The sequence below is a fragment of the Cervus elaphus genome, chromosome 24, assembly GCF_910594005.1.
Source record: "Cervus elaphus chromosome 24, mCerEla1.1, whole genome shotgun sequence".
NCBI classification, from domain to species: domain Eukaryota; kingdom Metazoa; phylum Chordata; class Mammalia; order Artiodactyla; family Cervidae; genus Cervus; species Cervus elaphus.
The window spans coordinates 65,093,329-65,115,977 of NC_057838.1; the positions used below are offsets into that span (position 1 = coordinate 65,093,329).

Consider the following 22,649-nt stretch of genomic DNA (forward strand, 5'->3'; position numbering starts at 1 on the left):
TCTTTTTATTTTTATGTCTTTATCATTATGTAATGCTCCTCTTTATTCCTGATAACGTTCCTTGCTCTGAAGTCTCCTCTGTCTGAAATTAATATAGCTACTGTAGTTTTCTTTAGATGAATGGTACCATGGTTTATCTTTCTTCCTCCACTTACTTTTATTCTATATGAGTCTCTATTTAAAGTGAGCTTCACACAGCTTGCTTTCTCTCTCTGGACTCGCCTGCTGGTCTCCCCAGTTCAGGGAGCAGTGGTCGCCTCGGGTCCTCAGCTCTCTTCCGGCTCTGAGAAGCCCTGAAGTTCTGCCAGCCTGCTCAGTTCTGGCTTCTCCTTTTCAGTTACTCCAAGTGCCAGTGAGGCCCAACTTCAGGGGCCGTCCCAGCAGTGAATTAGGAAAACTTCAGATCTCCTTGCCAGGACATTAGGCCCCTTGCCCAGCCCTGACCCTGCCCAGCTCAGAGCCACTCCCACCTCTGTTTCCTTGGTACCTGCCAAGCCAGGTCTTGCGACTATTTTGATGAGTCATGCCTTTCTTCCCAGGGCAGGGCCTGTGTTTCCCTGCTTAGGCTGGGCTATCATCAGCCCCTAGTTATGGGCCTGGGGCCAAGGAGGGAAGGTGTTATCACTTTATGAGAAATCTGCCTCAAGTATGGTGCCTTTGTGGAAACTGGTACGGTGTTTCTCTGGGGAATGTTTCTCTAAGGTGGGAGTTTCTTCTGCCTGCCCAAAGCGTCCAGAGGAGTATGAGGGACCAAGATGCTGTCTTTCTCCCAGGTCAGAGTCCCTTTCTTTCCTGACCAAAGCCCTGTCTCCGGCAAAGGACCCTGCCAAGGGCATCGCTTTAGTTTCCTGTGCCGCTGGGCCATTCTCGCACAAGCACTGATACTGGGATGAACTTCTGTTTTCACTCTTTGGTGACATCTCCCGAACTCAATTATTAGGTCAACGGGCATGAAATTTTTAAGACTTTTAATACACACTGCCAGACTATCTTCAAAAAAATATTGAACAGCATAGATTTATGCTCAACTGGCAGTTATATGGGAGATCATTGCCTTTACTGAGCAAAACGCAAACTGCTGTCAATTTTCGAAATTCATGTGCTTTGTAGGCTTGAATTTACACGATTTGAGAGACCAAGGAATCAGAGAAATAATAAAAGCCATTAGAATATTCTGTAACACTCCATTCCTTCCATGCCTACCCTCACTGAGCACCCCCTGCCCACAGGCTTCTGATTGCCTTCTGGCTGATTTTAGTCCTTCTCCCCAGCATTGATTTAATGGCCAGTAAAGACAGCCTCTGTTTCTGCTGGATGAAGTAGTGGATTTCTCTAGGACAATATTTTCCCAAGTCTTTGCCAGTCTCTGCCTTCAGCTCTCTCTTCCCTTATTCTGAGAGCTGCAGTAATCAGACAATTCCAGGAAAGCCTCTCTGGGAGAGACCCTGCTCACTTGGTATTCTGTTTCATCTGTGATGGACGCTTCTTCCAGGTAGGGTGGCCCTCAAGGAAAGGTATGGATGGGGCGGTAGAGACAGACGCTGACATCTGCTTCTCCCCCTTCACCTGCACTGGAAGTGCTCCGCCAGCAGGCCCAGGCGGGTGGCGGTCCCACAGCTGGACTGGGAAAGCCTCACCTGTCTGTAGCAACTCTCCAATGCCTTTAATCATCAAAACGGAAGGCTTCTCAACTGTGTTCACGTTCTGGTTGCAGCTGTGCAGTCCCACTGTTAACGGGCAGTCAACCAGCGCCCGGGGGAAGAGGAACAGGCTGATCACCGCCTCGCTGGTAGCGCTGTCGTGGCGCCCATGAGGACTCTCACTGGAAAAAAAGCAAAAAAAGCAAGCCCCGGCTGTTCTCTCCACAGGGCAGCAGCTCCGAGTCCAAGTCTAGGCAGCCGCTTCTCTCCACTGGGCACACCTGGCCAGGCCGGGAGGAGGTAGGTGCCCACACCAGGACCTCTGCAGTCAGTCTGCAAGGGCTTCAGCTCACATTATGTTCTTTCCATTTGGCAATAAAAATTCCTAACTCCTTACCCTGTTTGTTTAATGAAATGCAGAGAGTAAATGCCACGCTGAAGCACTCTCCTTCATGAATCAGCTCCTTCCCCAGGGCTCTCTTGAAGATTGACTGGGGAGTTTCAGTTCCCCGGGAAAAGGAACACAAAGACGGCTTCAACCCATGAATAGACCTAATTCCAACACGCTGCCCTGTGAGTAGAACACAGGCTCACAGAAAGCATGTTCTGATGCCGTGGAGAATGGCCTCCCCTTCTGTCCCCAGAGTATGAAGGCAGGCTGAGTAATCAAATGACAACATCTCTAAAGCAGCCTTCTTAATACTGATAAAACATGGAAATCTTACAAAACACCAGGGAGTGGTTATAAAACATGAAGCAATTTCCAAACAAGAGTGATAAGAAAGGCTGGCTAAGGACCAGACTCTAGGGGAGCTTGGCTGGGATCTCTTGGAGGGCAAGATGCAAGAACCGGGCTTCCCCAAAACTCGGGAAGGCTCAACAGCCAGGCAGAAGCCCTGGGTCGGTACCCAGGGCAAAATGTCTTCTCTATCTCCTCAACCAGGAAGCCCCCAAACGCACGAGGTGCATTTATATTGTGTGTGTGTCTTATCTTGAAAGCTCTAAAGGGGAGAAAATTGACAATATACATATCATAAGCATTTCCTTTGAACTACTTTTCTGCTAGGTCTTATTTTAGTGTGTGTGTCTGTTGTTCTGATCTCCTGCAGAAAGAGACAAGTCTTCCCGGGGAGGCCTGTGACCAGAGTCCTCCACTGGAGCAGGTCTCTGCACCTAGTTGTCATTCCCTAGATAAGGGTCAGACTCGCCACAGAGAATGGCATCCTGGCGTACAGCTGAAGAAGTCAAGCCATGTCACACACGAGACCAGAAAATAGACTTTAATTTTACATGTACAAATGTTGCCTTAAATTCATAGCAGTTAAGAAAACAATGTATACAAACTTCAGCTTCCAAGGAAAAGGAGGATACAAACATTCGGCGGTTGGAGGCTGTTGTGCAGATCAGCCCAGGAATCCGACTTTCTGTCTCTTGGGCCCCAGGCTCTCCTCCTTATGCAGAATACTCTGCAGGGAGGCGTGCAGCACCTTGCCCACACGCTTGCCGGTCTGCAGATGGAGAAGGGCAGACAGAAGAGGGCACATGCCTGCCCGTGAGGCACACACTCTGACCGAGAGAACCGTCCCTGCCAACCAGCCATTCCAAAGCTGCACACATTCCATTGGCCTTACGGGACTTTTATTCAATATAAAAACCCCAGGGAGTTCCCTGGTGGTCCAGGGGCTGAGACTCCACACTCCCAAAGCAGGGGGCTCGAGTTCAATCCCTCGACAGGGAACTACAGATCCCACATGCCACCACTAAGGATCCTTCATGCTGCAACTAGACCAGGTGCTGCCAAAAAAAAAAAAAAAACAAACCAACCCTCCAAACCCCAAAACCATACTGTAGTTAACATTCTGGGAAAGCCTCTATTCTGAGAAGGGGGAAAAAGACAAAGGAGAAGGCAACCCCCAAGCAGCAAGCAGAAAGGAACAAAAGCTGCCTCAGTCCTTAGCTGCTGCCACTAGAAGCAGCAGAACAGTCAACCCGGTCAGGACTTGGTTACAGCCACTGCGTTGCAGAGAGAAGGCATGGGGAGACCACAGGGAATCCAGAATCTATCCGATGAAGGAACAGATGGTGCTGGGAACCCTTTTTAACAAGCAGTGTCTAATCTGCCTGCCACCAAAGGAGACCTGCTCAGATAGGACCAAAGTCAACCTGCTCAGATAGGACCAAAGTTGCTATCTGAATAGAGTCTTTGATGTTACTGCCATGCAGAGATGCTAAAAGCACAAATTGTTGGAATCAAGACATGTCAAGAGGTCAGACAACCCCACAGGTTTCCTAATTAGCCCCTTACACAGCAGACAGAAGGGGGCCTTAACAAAAAAAGCCCAACTATATAACAAAAATCTTTCTTTATGCAACTGTTTTTGGGTCTCATGAATCATTTCAAGAATATCATGAACCAACTACAAGTTTCCTCTTCAAGCCTCCCACGTTCTCATACCAGCTTTAGTTCACTTGTGCTACTGGTTCCATTCGCGACAATGTGAGGGAGAAAGACACCCAGGCCCTGACCCCACCCAGTCCTCCTAGTCGTCGGTGGAGTCTCCCTAGGGCTGTGTGCCTTTTCCCCTGACCCCTGACTGTAACAAGGGATGAGACCGCAAGTGTTAACTAAAACTCATATGAAGAGAAGAGCTTAGTCTAAAGACTGGGAAGGGATCAGTTCTGTGAAATGCGAAGTCAGGATTAAGGTCAAGTGACTTTGGGAAGATTTTTATCGCAACATTAAAAAAAGGAAACAATGTCCAAGTAGGGGACACTGACTAGGGAAACGGATTATTCATATGAATGAAGGCAGGGAGAGAACAGGAAATGAGACCAACAAGACACCAGGACTTGAGAGATCTGGACCTGGACTTGCAGGAAAGAGGTTCCAGCGGTTGGGGGGGGCAGACACATAACCACCTGAGTGTCTACGCTTTATCAGGAGCAGCAGGAGTGAAGGGGACAGAAGTGTCAACTGGTCAGCTCAGGAGCAGCTGGAAAGCGCCCAAGTGGCGCTGCCAGGCCAGAGGAGACTGAGGGGAGCAACCCGCCCAGAGGCTGTGGGGGGCTTTCCCACCATCCCGCTTCATCTCCATTTACACACTTCCAGGCCCATGCAGAATGGGGAGACCATCATCCTGTATCCCCAGCTCCACCTCTGCCCACTCTCCTCAACAGACAGGAAGCAGTTGGCCAGGAATTAAGTTCCCTCATCCAATCACCGAACCCTGGGGTTTGGGAGTTACTTACAAGTAACTCTTAACATTACCAGTCCAACGTTCTTATTCAGAAACGTGGAACTGGGGTCAGAGAAGGAGAGGACAAGGAACTCTTTGGGGCAGGTCGCTACCTCCTTGTCCCAAGCCCCCACCCACCACCATCTCAGTTAGCTCAGTGACATCTGCCTTATACCAGCTGCCCCCCAACCCCCAAAACTGGGGTGAAGAGGAGAAAATGGGGAGAGTTTCCAGTATGCCCAAGGGGGAGGAGGCAGCAAGCGCTCCCAGCCCAGTCGCAGCGCCCACCTCAGAACCACGCTCACCTCCAGCATCTCGAAGATGCTCTCTGGGTCCAGGCTGCCCTTCCCCACCTTCCTCATGCACGTCACGACTCCCTTGCTGGTCACGGACACCAGCAAACTGGCCAAGGAGCAGGCCTCCTCCTGAAGGGTAGCGTCCACCACGTGCCGATAGCCAATCTGCAAGATGAGGGCAGCAGTGCACACGCGTGGGCAACGCACAGCCCAGACCCCCACTTCTGAGGGCCTCGCGGAGGGAATACCTGCGTCACCCACTCAGGGCTTACGTTAGATCCCTCTCATAAGAAAAATATTTGAAGTTCTGTTTGCTCCTGCTGTTGAAAGGCCACCGTGTAAACAGTGTAACAGAAGCATGAAACAGAAATACGGTGGGGTGGGGGGAGAAACGGTCAGAATTAAATGCAGAGACCTTCCAAGTCAGGGGCTATCCAGGGGTCTCCAGCAGAGGTCCCCTGGATGTTTCGCTGATGACAGAGATGAATGCAGAGGGCCCATGCTCTCTTATGGACGTGCTCAAGAATGAGTCAAGGGCAGGTGGCTCTGGTCATCCCAACACTTCACCACAGACCAGGATCATGTAGCGATCCTGCTGGAATTAAACCTGGCCTGGCAGTCTGATCTGTATCCAGTGGATCCCGAGTGGAATCATGACAGTCTCAGTCAGAACAGGCCTCTCTGCCCAGTCCTGGGTGGTGCCAGTCACGCATGAGCATCAGTCAGCTGCTCCACTCCACAGGCCTTGGTGCCCCACACTCGATGTAAGACACCCAGGCCCTGCTCCAGCCCTCATTTCATAGATGTGCTCATTAGGGCCCACAGAGGGGACAGTGTCCACCTTTCAACCACCTTTTTACTATTCAAGCAGCCCAGACACCGGAGTTGATAGAATTAAAGGAAATATGCATTCAAGGCTTTTTGGTGAAATGCCTGGTAGACAGAAGGAGCTACGCAAATTCTGGCTACTGTTACTATGAACCCACTCATGTGCTCCTGAGACCAGAGCCATATCTTCCAGATAAAAAGAAAAAGCTGTTTATGGTAGTGGTCTCTAATATAACAAAATTAGTGGATTTAGGTTAAAGGTACTTCTGTATGGGTTGTAAACCATAACTTCTCAACCTACTAGGTAACCTTAACGGGCCAGGGCTGGAGGAGATCCGACAGGGAAGAAAAAACCATGAGATATAAGCTCATACTTTGCACAGGGTGACGATGCAGGGGACATTCTCCACGCTTAGCTGGATGCAGTCGTAGGGGTCATCCGACAGTTCAATGTCCTTTGACCCTTCTTCGTCTTCCAGAACACGAACTCTTGGTATCCTAGAAGCAGAATTAAAATTCCCACTTACTGAAAGGAAGCATGGTAACATCTTTTTCTTGAGTTGGAATCCCTGTGCCTCAGAAGATGAAGTCATGCTGTGCCCGAGTTCCCCCTCCGCCCTGCCAAAAGGGTACAGGTGACATGGATGCAGTGAGGTCTTTGAAAAGTGATGCTGGGCAGAGGCAAGTGGAGAGGGGCTAGAGGTGGGAGGGGATTGAGAGGCACAAACTAAATACTGGGAATGAACTAAATAAGCTACAAGGATACATTGTACAGCACAGAGAATATAGTCAATGTTTTACAATAACTTTAAATGGAGTATAATATATAAAAATACTGAATCACTATATTGTACACCTGAAACTAATAACATTACACATGAATTATGCCTCAACAACAACAAAAAATTTTTTTAATGAAATTTAAAACAATTCTTGGTCAACCAGATATCCAAAAATGAGCCCTGATCCCTACCCTCTAACCAAACACAAAAATCCATACTAAATGGACCACAGATGTAAAGGTAAAAGGTGAAACAGTAAAGCTTTTAACTAAGAACATCTTCATGACCTTAGAGTAGACAAAGATTATTACACAGGATACAAAGTACTCGTAAAGGAAAAAAAAGAACAGATTCAATTATAACTGAATACACACACACACGCATACATATCTTGGAGATACCGCAGGTCTGGTTTCAGACACTGCAATAACGCAAGTCACGTGAATTTGTCCATTTCCCAGCGCATATACAGTCATGCTTACACGTAGTGTAGTCTATATGCTTGGTATAAGCATTATACCAATAGAAAAAAAAAAATGCACATACCTTAATTTTAAAACACTCTTTAAAAAAAAAACATTTATTTTTAATTGGAGGATAACTGCTTTACAATATTGTGTTGGTTTCTGCCATGTATCAACATGAATCAGCCACAGGTATATGTATGTCCCCTCCCTCTTGAACCTCTGTTCCACCTCCCATCCCCACCCCATCCCCCTTGGTTGTCACAGAGCACCGGATTTGAACTCGCTGTGAAAAACACTATTATTAAAAAATGCTAAACATCATGTGAGCCTTCTGTGAGTTGTAACCTTCTTGCAATAGTAACATCAAAAATTACTGTGACAAATATATAAATAAGGAAAAAGTCTGAATACTACAAGAATTATCAAAACGTGACACAGAGACATGAAGTGAGAAAATGCTGTTGGGAAAATGGCACTGAGGGACGTGCTCAATGCAGCGCTGTCACAGACCTTCACTTTGTAGAAAACGCCGTATCTGCTAAGCACAGTAAAGTCACGTGCAGCGAAACGGTATGCCTCCGTGTGTGTGTATAATATAATAAAGATCAAGATGATGAACTTCTGCTTGTCAAAAGGCATTCTTTGGAAACTGAAAGATAATCCAGAATAGAGAAAACAAATTATTTCTCTGTGTATGAGTGTGTGTGTATAAACTGACACATTACATAAAGAATTCCTACTGAACAGAAAAGACAGACGACCCAACCGAGAAATGGGCGGAAGACTTCAACAGGAACCTGTTGAAGAGGCTATTCACATAGCCAGTAGACACAGAGAAATGTGCTCAACTTAAAATATTCGTCAGGAAAGTGCAAAATAAAACTACAATGTGATACCAAGACACACCTACCAGGATGGCTAATATTAAAAAGACAAAAAAACCAAGGGCTGGCAAAGACGCAGAGGTGCTCAGACTCTGTACACAGCTGGGGGTATCATTTGGTAAAAGCACTTTGGAAAACCGTCTCACAGCAGCTGCTAACACTGTTTGCAAGGGCTCAAAACTGGCAACTCCTCAGATGCTCATCAGCAGAAGAATGGATACATCAGGGGTGGCATATTTACCGGCAGTGGAACGTAGTACAGCAAAAACGAGGACTCTGACCACAAGCCACAATACAGATGTCTCAAAACATGATGCTCGGTGAACGGGGCAAACGTCAGGGAGAAAACACTGCGGGAGCCCATGTGTGCCAAGCACAAACCAACCTACTGTGTTAGGACTGCGGCTATGCTCGGGGCGTGCAGTGACTGCTCGGGAGTACGGGGGGGAGGGCTTCCCGGGGGCTGGCGCTGTTCTTGTTTCTTGAGCTGGGTGCTAGAAGTATGGTGAGGCCATAAAGCCGGTTCATTCCAGTGTGGGGTGGAGCCAGGAAGGAAGAGGTGGTCCATCCAGCTACTGTTATGGAAGCAGTGGTTTTTCCCAGTGCCTCTGACAAAAGCCCCCTCTGATTCAGTCCTGCTGCCTGTCCCTACACACACCAACGTCCAGAGCAGAGGAGTTTCAGCCAGAGAACGTCCTGCTGGAGTCCTGCGCCAAGGAGGCCTGCTGTGGTCTGCCCTGCATGAAGTCTCCGTGTCAGGGGCCCCCAGGGTGGAAGTACTAAGTAGTATCACGTGAACAGTCTGAATTCTGATATGGTAAAAAATAAGCACACATACATACACACACATCCCTTCCCATCACACTCACACACACCCCTTCCCATCACACATACACACACACACACCCCTTCCCATCTCACACACACACACTAAGCACGCACACTCACACACACCCCTTCCCATCACACACACACACACACACCCCTTCCCATCACACACACACTAAGCACGCATACACACTCATACACACCCCTTCCCATCACACACACACACACACACACACATGCCTTCCCAATCCTTTGGCCATAATGTACACACACACATACACACACACACACACACACGCCTTCCCAGTCCTCTGGCCATAACGTGGTTCACCAGAAGGGCTAGAGGATGCTCGCGAGAATGGCCACCACCCTTCTAGAAGGCCCTGACTATAGAGTCCTCTCCGCACACCAGGGGGACCGAGCGCCTTGCAGAGTCCGCACCCCCTGCTGCCCGCCTGGCGGCCGTGCTCTGGGAAGGGGCCTTGACACTGCGCCCCTGACAGGTGTCTCCCCAGCCTGGGCAGCTGGCTTCACCGTCTCATGTACAGTTTGCCCAACAGCCGCATCTGGTTCTCCTCTCCCTTTCTGCCTTGGTGCCCATGGCAACCAGCTGGCAAGACGGGGAGTGATTTCTGAGGCTTGAGGTACAACAGATGGCAACTTCCTTTCTTCCCCAACAGAGCCCAAGGCCAGGCTGCTGCGGATAGCATCTGGGATGCGAGCCTTCACAGTGGCCACAAAGGCCAGGCCTGCCCTTGGCTGGTGCTAGCCAGGAGTCTAATGGCCCAGCAAGGGGAAGGGGACCCTACAGCTTTCGTTCTCAACAGAGCTTCCACCCTGCAATGTCTGACCTACATTTACTAAACTTTGTTTTTGTTTGTTGTATTTTAAACTGTGCAAGTGGTCTAAATTCACCACAGGATTCATCACACTGCTTCCATAGCTTTTTAATCACCCATAATGTGAGCACTTGAAAATAATCATAATGTCCATTTGGGGATATTTATGTCTGTCGCTATTGTTGTTCAGTGGCTAAGTTGTGTCTGACTCTTTGGGACCCCGTGGATTGTAGCCCACCAGGCTCCTCTGTCCATGGGATTTCTCGGGCAAGAATACTGGAGTGCGTTGCCATTTCCTTCTCCAGGAGATCTTCCCAACCCAGGGATCGAACCTATGTCCCCCGAGTTGGTGGAAGGGTTCTTTACCTCTGAGCCACCAGGGAAGCCCAGAGAGCAGAGGACAAAGCAGGCAAAACCCTCGTCCCCGTGGAGCTTTATCTGGTAACAGTATTTGGACAACTGGCAGGGTCACTGGTTTCAACTCATTCTGCTGTTCTGTGGTTTTCGAACATTTTCCTACATGGTACATGGTTACTTATGAAAATACTAATCCAAAAAATAAATACAGAACTAGATATATTTCTGTATAACTTATGAAATCTGTTTTCTGAAGCTTAAAATTAAATACCACCACTGTCAATGGGGAAACCCCTTGTTATCCTCGTCGACGCACTTCAGCCGTAATGCCCTCTGCAGTCCACCACAAGGGGCCCCTCAGGGTCTCCAGAGGCCCACGGCGCTGTCTCCAGGAAGCCTTACCTTGTGTTGAAGAGTGCAGCCTTCACAGCTATGGAGATGGCATCGAACAAATTCCCACCACATTCCAGCAGCTAAGGGAGACGGAGTGAGGGGGAGAAACAGTGAGCATCATTTCTCACCTTAAGTATCACCCAATGAAAGCACGCTGGTTCCTAACAAATATGGACCAAGAGTTTACACAGACCAGAAAGCAGGGCGGCGCTGCCGGCTCACCGCCCCGCAGGGGTCTTCCCGCTAACCGCAAGTGCTGCCTTGCTGTCCTGGCTGTGGCACCACCGCTCGGGGCCCCCGACTGTGTGCAGAGCTAGCTCCTCAGGCAGTCGGGCCTGCGCTGAAGGAAAAACTGCTCGCCGGCGTTTTGCCCCAGGTTAACTCTCAGATGCACTCGGCAAGCATCCCTCTCATCTCTGCTCTCACATACCCAGCCTCCAGACAAGTACAGAGTGGTGGCCACTGATGCTGCCGCCGCCACTGGGGTCACGCTGACGACCGCGGTCACTACTGCATGTAACGGCCGATGTAAATCTGACGCTCAAACACCTCTCGCTCCATGGTCTCTGTTAAGCGTCGCAACAACTAAGGTCTTTTACACGTTTTCACCTGTGAGCAAAAGTGTTGACCGTACTCGACTGCTCCTGTCCAGGGTGGGTTGCAGTCCATTATTAAGTGGAGGGCAACACACCCTTCTTCCTTATTCTCAAGAAGCCTTGGCCTGAGGTTATGGAATAAAGCCAACGGGAAGAGAGGAGAGGAAGTCACGTGGAAAAAAGAAAAGCTGTGTATTTCCGTGTGTGTTTATTTAGAGTCTGTCTCCTCTTCATCTGAACTACCGACTCCTGAGGCTGGACGCTGTCAGCTCTGTTTATTCCTTTCTCTTCAGAGCCCAGCAGAAGTGCTGCCAGGAAGGAGGAGCCTGGCGATTATTTATGGAAGACAGGCAGGCTCGAATCCCGGGCCTTCCAAACTCTGAGAATCAACAGTCACACCTGGCATGTCTCACGCACTGCGTCCACACCCAGCACAGACTCTTAATTCCCACCTTTAAGCTTTCTGGGCAAGCCTCCAGTAGGCTCCAAGCGTCTCTCCTACCGCCTCGTATAATTACTGCTTATTAGAATATGATCTCCCAGTCTGTATCACCAGCTGGCTTGCTAACTGCAGCATGTCTGTCGAGCAGCTGGGCTAGCTCCCCTGCACCCTGGTTCACCTACAGACTGCTGCATGGCTAGACGCTGGTGCTGGCCAGTGCACTTTGATTCCTGCCTTTGCTGGGTGACTGCTGACTTCCCCAGTCTGGACCTCACTTCCCCAGGCTTCAAGAAGGGTGAAAGCCACTCTATCTCCCAGAGGTGTTCAACATCTGAGTCTTTGTAAAGCCTTCCGAAGTGTGCCTGGCACACAGGAGGCGTCAGCTAAGTGTTTTAAAATAAATACGAATTTGCTCTTTCATCTACCCTTTGTTCTCCTCACAGGCTGTCCAGTGCATCTGCTGCTTCTCCATCTTCCTTGCTGACAGCCCCTTTGGAGAAGAAATCCCGATGCAAAAGGCCTGCGGGTGACCAGGACACAATGACCCTGAGCTGCTCCTGGTCACCATGCATCCCTGCTCACGGGAGAAGCCTATTGGTTCTAAGGTGAGACAGTGTCCCTTTGATGTTCACCAGTTTTGCAAGAGGCTGCACTGAGAGGATAGGCTTCCTGCCCGAATCAAAAGTGCATGAGGCCCCCTCGCTGGGCCAGCCTCCTAACAAACCACAAGTGTGTGGGGTGGCACCTCCCTGGGCAGCTGTGAAGCCTGCCTCTTGGCAGTGACTGTAGGCTACCAGTTCCCGCCCTCCTCAAAACCAGCACCTGTAAAACTACCTGCTTAGTAGGAATCAAACTCCAAACACAGCCTGGTTATTGGAGATGAGAAAAAGCAAATGAACTTGTAATTTCATTATTTCTACCCAAAAGCATCAGCATTCAGAACAGACCTAAACCTGCTGGACAGTTAAGCACTGCTCTTTTGGCTAGCTCTGCCCCATCTATGATCAAACTAATTTAAAAGTTTCCAGAAAGCCCTGCCCTGTTTCATGCAGGGCCGACAATTAGATAGCCAGGCTGTTCCCAGTAATGAAGCTCACTATCAGTCCACAAGATCGGCTTTATCTTCACACGCATGAAAGGACTTGTTTGGTCCCTGGCTTCGCCCTCTGCCCTCAGTATGAAGTGGAAGATGGAGTCACTCATCTCAAGGTTCATAAGATTAAAGGGAAAGAGACCTAACAAGAGCCTGTATGTGAGCAAGAAACTGGCAAAATAAAGTATAACTGTAAGAGAAATTACGGCCATGTGCCTAAAACTGGGCAGACAAGTACTTAGAGGGAAGCACCAGGAAGGGAATGGAGGGCCAGGCCAGAAAGACTCCTGCAGGCACAGACTCTGGAGAAGGGAGGAGGCAGGGCCTCGGGTCCTCACGGGAAAACAAGGGGGTCAGAGTAGGAGGGCTACAGTGTTCCCAAAGGAGGATGAGGTGAGGTCACGAGTTGGCCCTGGCATTAAACAGAGCTGGCTTTGGAGTCCAGGATCACTGCTCACAAGCTGAGATCTCCTGGCAGAGTCACTTGACTTCTCTGTGTCTCAGTGCCCTCACTTATAAATGGGGAAGGCAAGTGCCCACCGGTAGAACACCTGTAAGGGCTACACGAAAAGGCAGGTGAACGCTCATCATCTTCCTTGTCGCAACTCTGCCGATCAACTCTGTCTGGCACCATCTAGAGGGCGCCTCTTGTTTCCGTCTTCCCCGACAGCCTCCGTGGATAATTTGGTGCCACCGTGGAGCAGCTGCTGGCGGATTTACTGCCAGGTGGCATCACCCGTGGCCTACCGCACGTGTGCTGTATGTAAGTTAGAAACCGCTACAGGAGACCAGTGTTTCCCCAAGTGCTCTCACCCTGGGAGCTGAAGACGGAAAAGGCACAGTGAGGAGAGCAGGCCCACGGGTCCCCACGGGCGTGGGGTGTGGCCGGGGCAGCGACGGAGACCTACCAGCACGTCCACGTAGAGAGCCCAGCAGTGCTCCCGGGGGCTGATGCACAGGGACTCGAGGTCGATGCTGCTCTTGTTAAATATCCGGTACAGGGTGTTAGCAATCTCCGTGCCAAGGTCATCACCTCCGCGACCTTCAAACTCAGGGGTAGCGCTGGCGGAACTACACAGGAGGGCGACAGGAAAGGGGTGAGTCTTGCTGAATGCAGAGCGGAGGGGCAGGCTTTGTTCCAGGTTCCCTGGGGGACGCTGGAAGACCAGCGCTGGGAGCAAGGCCACTGTGGGAAGGCTGCATCTGCCACTTTTCCAGCCAGACACAGGCCGTGAACCGGGCCAGGACCGCGCCCTGGCTGTGTGGCTGTGTGTGGTGGGAGGGCCCACTGACTTCTCACAGAAGCCATCTTTATCCGAAGAGAAACAAGAAGACTGGTGAAATGAACCACCGCCAGCAGTAATGAACTCTCATATCCTAAACATTTACTAGACTCTTCTCTGGCAGGCCAAGGAAGTAGGAGGCCGAGAGAATGAGTCTGGTCTACAGAGGGTGACAGTATACACACCAACCCTAGACGATGAGACCCTAGACAGAATGACAGTGTAGGTACAATAACTTTCCTGGGGTTACTTAGGATACATATATACACACATATATCTGATTCTTGTTGATGTATGGCAGAAACTAACACCATATTGTATAGCAATTATCCTCCAATTAAAACTGTTTTTAAAAAAGATACATATATAATAGTATGTCAGAGTTCTGTCATAAACTTTAGATTATCATGGTACTGAAAAGCAGGAAACTAAAAACTGCTGACTTAAATATCTCTTCACTTTGGTTATCGCTTTTACTTTGTTATTTTTCAAGAGAAATGCTTTTTCCTTCTTAGCCTCTTGAATTTTACGCCAAACTACCTCCACAAAGAAGGAGCAAGCATCAGCATGTGCCCACCCCCAAGCACTACTCAAGTGTTTTAACAGGAAATTTTTGAGGGTTTTGCCTTAACAAAAACAAACCCTTGGTACATGTGTGGGATATGTAAACACTCCAGTGATTATTTTATTGTAATGAATTTAAGGCCCAGAAAGATAAGAAATCAGTTGTCTCAGTATGGTCTCTACAAAACCACACGTGGAAGCTCTCTAGTCCTTGTCCATCTGTCTACCCGCTCGTCCTCCTGGAAGGTCCCAGGCCCTGGCCTAGGCACTGGTGACCTAGTGGGACAGGTGCAGAGCCAAGCTTGCAGTTCCAGGGACGCAGGAGGGAGTCACATGGACCAGGCCCACAGGAGCGGTCGGGGAGGGTCGCAGAGGATGTCAGTCAGTGCTGAGGGTTGTAGGGAGTCTCGAACCTGAAGATGAGACAAGCTGGTCTGACCACAGACAAGCAGGGGGATTCCAGGCCAAGCAAAACCTCTGTGAAGGCTCAAGGCTGTGCCCACCCCAGCTGTGTATGCCGAACCAAACCCCACCTCACAGGTTTCAGTGTCCCTTCTGTCTGGTCCATTCTATAATACAGATGTAAGATGAATCCTAAAACAATCAGAGTGTAGCGTTGTGTAATAACATTGCGTCTCTCATCATATAGTCTTCCCTGACCACTACAAGCCAGGAGAAACCCCCCATTTAAAAATCCCTAAGAGAAACTTCATCACTGCCATAGCAACCTCACTGTTCCTTCCCGGCCTCGGCCAGACTCGGGCACCGAGCCATGAAAAGGAGCTCATTGATGGTAAAATTATCAAGTCACTAGAGACCAAGTTCATTATTTTGCAGAGCCAGCAAAAGACAACCTGTTTCTAATGTAAACCCTAAGCCATCAATATTAAGTCCCATCTTTTAAGTGTTTAAAAGCGAATCTGTACAGAGCTCTGGGTGGACAAATCCAGCAGAGGTCCTTATGCTTAAAATGTTTATCCTTCCCTCATTACAGTAGGCTGAGTCCTCCTGGGTGTGACTAATGACTGGGGATGGATTCATTAACTCTTCTACAGCCCAAAGGGATGGTTTAAGAACTTCCCAAGCCAGATGGCTAAATTAATCTACCAACAAAACCACACCCCACTGGTTTTTTTTTTTGACATTGGGCTGATTTAAAGTGGAAAATTTTCCCATTTTAAATGATTTCTCCCTCCCCACCCTTAAAAAACACACACACACACACACACACACAAAAACAGGTTAACCCTTTCTGCAGAGCTGGCAGCCAGAGAAAGGAGGATTTAGAAGCCCATGAGACCATGGAAAGCTCCCAGGCTCTCCCAGAATGTGTCATTCAGCACGCTTGGCTTGTAGCCTAGCATCAGTCAGGTGAGCGCTCTTGGGCCTGTCTTATGTCTTATGTTTCAAGGTAATGAATGGGTGCTCTGGTCATGGGACTTACTACTAGACTGCAAATGTTGGAGTCAGTGAATGCAGACCAAGCGAGTCCTAAATAAAAAAGCTTCTCTATTTAGTACCAAGTTTAGAGAGAGAGAGAGAGAAAGAATGCAGGCTGGTAATCTTAGCCCCCTGTTCACAGGCATCACTGTATAGTCTTCAGTCGAGGAACATACACTTGGGGATTTTTTATATAAAACAAGTGCTTTCGATAATTACAGTTACTGAAACCGATTCAGATTCTTCATAAAGTATGACCCAGCCCCTCTTCCAGGGCTGCTGGGAAATCGATTATGGAGCTGGATAAACAGAAAAATCCTGGGAAGGCTGCCACTCCCAGTTCTCTAGCCTCCTGACTCATCACCTCCACCCTGCTCCTCCTGCTTGGCATATCTCTGCTCTGACTGGATTAGGCTGAGATCAATCAAGGCCATGTCTACCTGCAGCAGACCTGAGACACTAGGCCCATTGTTGTTCCCCTAGCAATCGGCCTAGCCTGCAGAGCCATGAAGCCTCACAGCCAGGTGGCCCAGGGATGACTCCGGGTCTCACCCTCTAGTCCACCAGCCCCTAGGCAGGTCCCAGTTCCCCTGATTCCTCTGGGGGCACACTGCTTATTTCCAAGCCGGCTGAAGTGCCCCAATAGAAGGGTATGGGAACAGTGGCACATTCTGAGTGTTTCATCTTAAGCCTTCATTTGAAGTTCCTGGGAGAGTTACCTCGTCAGCTCTGCAGACTTTCAGAGCCCAGCGAGCCTCAAATGACTCCTGCAGATTACCTCTCTGCTTTGCCCCCACCCTCGAGCCTTCAGCATAGAACGGGGCCCACTTCAAGCAGCATGAAGTAGGTAAGGAAGAGAGATCGAGTGGCTCCACCCACCACTTCAGGGCTTGAAACCAATCCAGGTTCAGCGTGAGTGAAGAAAACACATGATCACACTTGAAAACAGTTAAGATTCCAGACAAGTGGAAAGTGCAGGACACAATGAAATGTCCATGAATGAAACGTGCTCTCCCCAACTGCCCCAGCTAAAACCGGAGGCCTCTCTGAGAACAAACACAGTCCCTAAGCCCATCAGCACGGTGGCCAAAGAGCCGAGAAGCGACCTGACGGACGGCTGCTGGCGGTAACCAGAGTGACACACCAAGCTCACTCAATGCTCACCTTCTGGCCTTCAGACGGAAACTACCTTTTCCTGAAGTTTCACCTTCTGATGACACAGCCTGTTCTCAGGCTACAGCTAACAGGCCAAAGACACAGAGGCAGGAGCCAGGAGGTCCGAGTTCACCCCCAGTTAAAGGTGCTGCCACGCATCTCTGGAGCAGAGCCCAGGAACCCCAGTGTTCTCCTCCTCCACTGGTACAGGGGTCAGGCCCATGTCTCAGGCACCCTTCCCTAAGGGCATCACTTCTGAGACCCAGGGAAAATCACTGGGGCGGGGGAAGGTGTCTACCCCAGGCTCCGTATTTGACTCCAAGCAGATGAAAAGAAGTAGAAGCAATTAGAAGAAAAGCAAATAGGTTTCTGTGACCTCTCTACCACTGGGAATTGAAATAATTAAAAATATGAAGGTTGCTGCAAGTAGTTAAATCAAGCTGGGCTCAGGCAGGCAGGAGGGGGTCCCAGCACCACCCAATTACTTTCCTCCCACTGGGTAACAACTCTGTTTCGGCCTGTGGATGGGTGTGTGCCTTGAGGTCTCCGGCAGAGGCCCCACGCCTGGGGCCCACGTGGGGTTGGGGGCAGTACCCTGAAGCCTGGGCACAGCCACAGGTGCCCAGAAGCCATTCCTATTCGCTGCGTCAAAGTGAAGGGGTTTGTTTACACAACTATGAGTTGCTCTTTGAAGATGCAAATAAGCTTCCGATAAAGGTGGCAGCCGGAGGTGCTTGGTGACCTCTTGTTTGCAGGAAAGTGGGGTTTTATGAATCTCATGGTGATTCCATCCTCTGGCTGATCACACCGAGCCTCTTAAAGATGTTGAAGGGTGCCACCTTGAGAAACAGATTTAGGAGAACTTCCCCGGAAAGTGGGGCTTCTAAGCCTGCTGAGGTTCTCTTGAGACTTACAAAGAAGAAAGAGAGCAGCAGGCAGCCACTCTCAGTCAGGAGAGAGGGGCTTACTTCTAGAAGCCAGATCCGGGGAAGAGGCCACTCACAGGCTCCACCTACCTTGGAGCCACCCTCTCCAGCCAGGACTAGAAAGGGACATGAGAAGTAGGCCAATCTCGAGCCATGTTCAGACTCGGGCCACAGTGAAACGTGGCCTCTGCAGAAAGCGTGAGTGCATCACTCTCTCTGGCGTGGTCGCACTGACTGCCTTTGATCTGCCTGAGATGAATGAGGCGGGAGATAACGAGAGGAAGACAAGGAGAGCAGACGACAGCCCCTAACACGTGGTATTTTTTTCTTCCTCCACGAGCCAAGGAAAGGATAAGCTGAAGGCCTGAACAAGGTCACCACCATGTACAGCAACTTAAAAGATGGGCCGGTTCCACTGCACGGCCCGGAAAGCTGAGAGCAGCTGGGCAGAACCGAGGGGAGATTGCTCCAGGGGACCAGGACTGGAGGCAGCAACACGCTGGAAGGAAAACTAGCCAGAAAAATGAACACAGACACATTCTGGAAACTCTATGCAGGATATCCTGCTAAGGCTGGCTGCCGCAGGCTGTATGAAATAGAAAGAGCAAAGGCTCAGAGCTGGATAGACCTGAGCTGGCATGACTAGCTGTGTGAACCCAGGAAAGTCACTCACCCTCCGGGAACCCCTTGTGTCATCTCTCTTACTGGAGTTTTGTGAGGACCAACACCTGTGTTCAGAAGTGAAGACCACAAGGCTGCAACTCGCGGTGCAAGGGTGGGTCAGCATCTTTGCAGGAAAGGGCTGACATCACAGGCGCAAGGCTGCTACCTTTAGAAGGGCCTGCTTGCGGGGCTGGCCCTTGGCTCGCACCTGGGCACTCGGCTCTTAAGAGAGGACCCAGTCAGCGGTAAACTGTGCCGATGCCGTGCAGATAATGTATGGTGTATGCCAGACACCTGCTTTCCTTCTGGGAGTCTGCAACTTCAGTGTGTGTAAAGCAGACGGTGCCTGCGTCCCCAGTCAAAATCTTGGGTGTTGAGTCTCTAATGGGTTTCCTTAGGCAAAATCATCACACATGTGTTGCTGCGTTTCTGTAACAATCACAGCTCTGAGTACAACTATATGCTCTATGCTAAGTCCTCCGAGTCCGTTCAGGAAATCTCCGACTGTGGGGGCGGTCTTGCCCCTCCACCAGTAAAGTATCAATATTACATATCTGCACCTAGCATGAACCAATAGAGAGCCTCATCCACTTCAAGGTTCGCTGTCTCCCCTGCTAGCTAGAAGAGGAAGTTACAGATAGAAGATGAGACTGGGCTGGCAACCCAGTGAAAAGCCCCAAGCCTTCGAAGGGGAGGTGGAGAGAAAGAACACTTTGGAAAGCCCACGGAACGTGTAATGACTGGGTGCTCACTCTATTTGCATTACTTAACTTCCTCATCATCACCCCAGTATCATCACCTCCATCCTTTAGATAACGAGATTCAGGCACAGAGGGGCTGGGTAACCAGCCCGAGGTCACACAGCTGGCAGGAGAAGGTGAAGACAAGGCCAGCCGGCCGGCTGGCGAGGGTGCAGAGTCTTTGCTCTTCCCTGTGCCCACGCGGCTTGCCCGGCTGCCACCCCCTCAGCCTGCGAGATGCTTGGCTGGTCCTCGTCCTCGCTCTGCCAAGCGAGTCATGAAAAGTTTTCTGCAAAGCTAGAGCCGGAAGACAGGTGGGGCCTTATAGAGCAAATGATTCTCGTCAGCTATACAGGATTATTTTTCAAAGCTCAGTGACACCCATCATTTCATGTGACTCTTATACTATCATGTGCTGGACGGCCTGGCAGATGTCCTCCTTTTTCAGACGGGGAAAATGAGGCCCCGCTTGGCTGATCAGGACAAAGGCAGGCCCGAAGCCCAGGCCTCCTCCTGTATTTCCTGGGGCCTGGCACACCAGAGAACTCGGCACATATCTGCTGGCCGGATAAAGGATGATTAAATACAAAATAAAAGTGGGCTCAGCAGGAAACCACAGGTTCATTTTCTGAATCTTCTTTTAAATCGCTTTTCTTTAAAACCATGTGCAGAGTACTGACCAGTCAACGAAGAACTCCAAGTAACCTTCATTTGGTTTCTCCAGCTTCGGTGTCCCCATTTCTGCTTTCACGCCCACCAAGATGTCGGTGTGACCCTGTGGACACAAGCAAGAAGGGTCCTCACTCAGGGCGGACAGCCTGCCACCCAACCACGCCCTCGTCTCCCAGACACACACCTGCGGGGGACTCTCTTAGGATCAGTGCTGGGACTTGAAAAGGGGCCCTTGGAGAAGGAGAGGGGTCCTTCAGATCTACAACACGAACCCCTCCCAGAATTGGCTGTAAGTCTTATGTTTCCCCTGGAACAAAATGCACCCTGAAAGTCCAGAGAGGCTGGATCCCGAGAGCTGACCCATTCCTCAACATCAACATCAGTACAAACCGTGGGCCCAGCACTCACCAGCTTGACCCTGGCAGACCCACTGGTGTTGGACACCACGTCGGTCTCCACTTCGACACATCGGTAGTCTTCACAGCCGCGGCCGTCCACACGGAGGTCTTCCTGAGTGTGAAAACCAACATCCTAAGGCTGTGGGCCTAAACCTCCGAGAGGCTCCTCAACTGACTCACTCCATCCCCCCTAGAGAAATATGTACAACAGTTCCTTTTAGGGATTCATCCAGAAATCCTGTCCTGAGAGCTGATAACATTACTGTCTTACATATGAGGAAACGGAGGCTCAGAGAAGTTAAGCAACTTGTGTTCAAGGTCCCACGGTTAGGGAGAGCAAAGCTTGGCTTCCCATCTAGGTCTGAAGTGCAAAGTCCAAACTACATACCACCATCCGGAACAGGTACACACAAAATCCGAACAAGAGACACAATAAATAAAAGCTTTTTCTTTCCAAATCTCCAATTCTGAAGCCACAGGAAACACGGATTGTTAGTTACAAGTTCAGTTGTCTCAGCTTGTAGCCCTCCTACCCCCTAAACCCAACCAGATCTACTCTGTAAACGGCTGGAAACAATCAGCTGGTGTCTTCTAACACAGGCATTCTCTAGAACAGGGTCAACAGAGTTAGGCCCACAGGCTGCTTGTTCTGTAAGCCGTTCAACAGGAACCCAGCCATGCCTGTTCACGCAGGTATTCTGTGGCTGCTCGCACAAAACGGCAGAGCTGAGGGGCTGGGGCAGAGAGCACATGACTGGTGGACAGAGACCCACATCACTACCACCCAGCCTTTCACAGGAAAAGTCTGCTGACCCCTGCTGCAGAGGACGGGTTTCAGGGTGGTCAACGTACTACCTGGCTTTATCCTGTTATTTACTTCTATCTGTATAACTCATAGATAACCATTTTATGCTGTGGTTTACTCCTAGCATTTATCTTGTTGCTCAACAAGAGTTCCAGATTTCATCACTGGGAGCTCCCATGGGTTGGTTCCTGCATTCTCTAAACGTGCCTCAGATCTCTCTGGAGCACTTCTTCACTTCTGATAACACAAGGAGTTCCAATCTCTGGGATTTTCCCTGCCCCAACCCCAGGATCAGCCCATTTCCTAAGGAGCCCTGGATCCTTTTATGGGAGAATAGTACATAAAAACCAAGGTCTGGGTGCTAAGTAGATTCATTGCTACTAGGGTATCATTGCTTCTAGATCTTCTCAGTAGAACAGAGTCAGAGAAAAACATGTGTGTACTAACCCACGCATACACACATACCTTTATTTATGTGGATTATCTATCCACATGTGGATTAAAGAGCCATGTGTTCATACTGAGAGTTGGTTCCAACCTTCCTCCTTGTCTTATCTGTAACTTCTCTCAGACAGGGAGAAACCTGGCTCTCATTATCTACATCTATCTCTGTATTTGTTAAGTTTCTGAATACACATAGTTTCAGAATTGTTACTGCCATACCCCTATGAGAAACAAATTTACTAATACAGTATTTGTGTAGATTTCTTTTTGTCTTTAGCCTTATATGTTGTTTTTGTTCAGTCCCTCACTTGTGTCCGACTCTTTGTGACCCCATGGACTGCAGCACACCAGGCTTCCCTGTCCTTCACCATCTCCCCAAGCTTGCTCAAACTCATGTCATTGAGTCGGTGATGCCATCCAACCATCTCATCCTCTGTTGTTCCCCTCTCCGCCTGCCTTCTATCTTACATAACCCGCTCAAAATACCGTTTCCAGTTGTCTCCCCCCATCCTCCCTGCGCCTCTCTTCCTCATTTGCACCCCTTTCAGGTTCAACTGTAACCGCGGATGTTCCATTTTGAGTCAGCCACATCCTGGCTACTTTTAATTCCTACCTACTTTTGGGCCAGGTGGTCTATCACCAGGGCTGTAGGAGTCACAGCTGTCAGGAGAAGTGTGCTCAGACAATGCCCCTCTCCCCTCATCCCTAGTTTCAGGCTCCCCTCTTCCTACTTCCTCCACCCACTCCAGGCAGGGAACCAATCTCCTTAGCTCCTGGTCCATCGTTCCTGTATTTCCTTTCCACAGATGAACCTTTACATGAGTATTTTTAATATCTTTTTCTTTCTTTTACAAAAGATAGCATACTACAGATACTCT

The 22,649-nt window shown here is 49.6% G+C and overlaps 1 protein-coding gene and 1 long non-coding RNA gene across 4 annotated transcripts in view; one reads left to right on the forward strand and one right to left on the reverse strand.

The window, feature by feature from the left end:
* Positions 1-22,649, forward strand: part of LOC122683099 — a 34,873-nt gene that overhangs the window by 7,987 nt on the left and 4,237 nt on the right. For both annotated transcript variants that reach the window (XR_006337620.1, XR_006337619.1), the window contains exon 2: positions 12,032-12,193. This is a non-coding gene — a long non-coding RNA (uncharacterized LOC122683099). The remainder of the gene's footprint in view (positions 1-12,031; positions 12,194-22,649) is intronic.
* EXOSC7 (exosome component 7) overlaps positions 804-22,649 on the reverse strand; it is a 28,648-nt gene continuing 6,802 nt past the window's right edge. The window contains exons 2-8 of one of the 2 annotated variants that reach the window (XM_043886658.1): positions 20,533-20,634; positions 20,133-20,227; positions 13,590-13,752; positions 10,560-10,630; positions 6,375-6,498; positions 5,182-5,337; positions 804-1,822 (exon numbers count right to left, since the gene is read on the reverse strand). In XM_043886658.1, the coding sequence (XP_043742593.1) occupies positions 1,820-1,822; positions 5,182-5,337; positions 6,375-6,498; positions 10,560-10,630; positions 13,590-13,752; positions 20,133-20,227; positions 20,533-20,634 (714 nt within the window). In that variant the 3' untranslated portion in view covers positions 804-1,819. Of the gene's footprint in view, positions 1,823-2,905; positions 3,149-5,181; positions 5,338-6,374; positions 6,499-10,559; positions 10,631-13,589; positions 13,753-20,132; positions 20,228-20,532; positions 20,635-22,649 lie in introns of those variants that run through there. The other variant, XM_043886657.1, reaches the window with a different exon arrangement.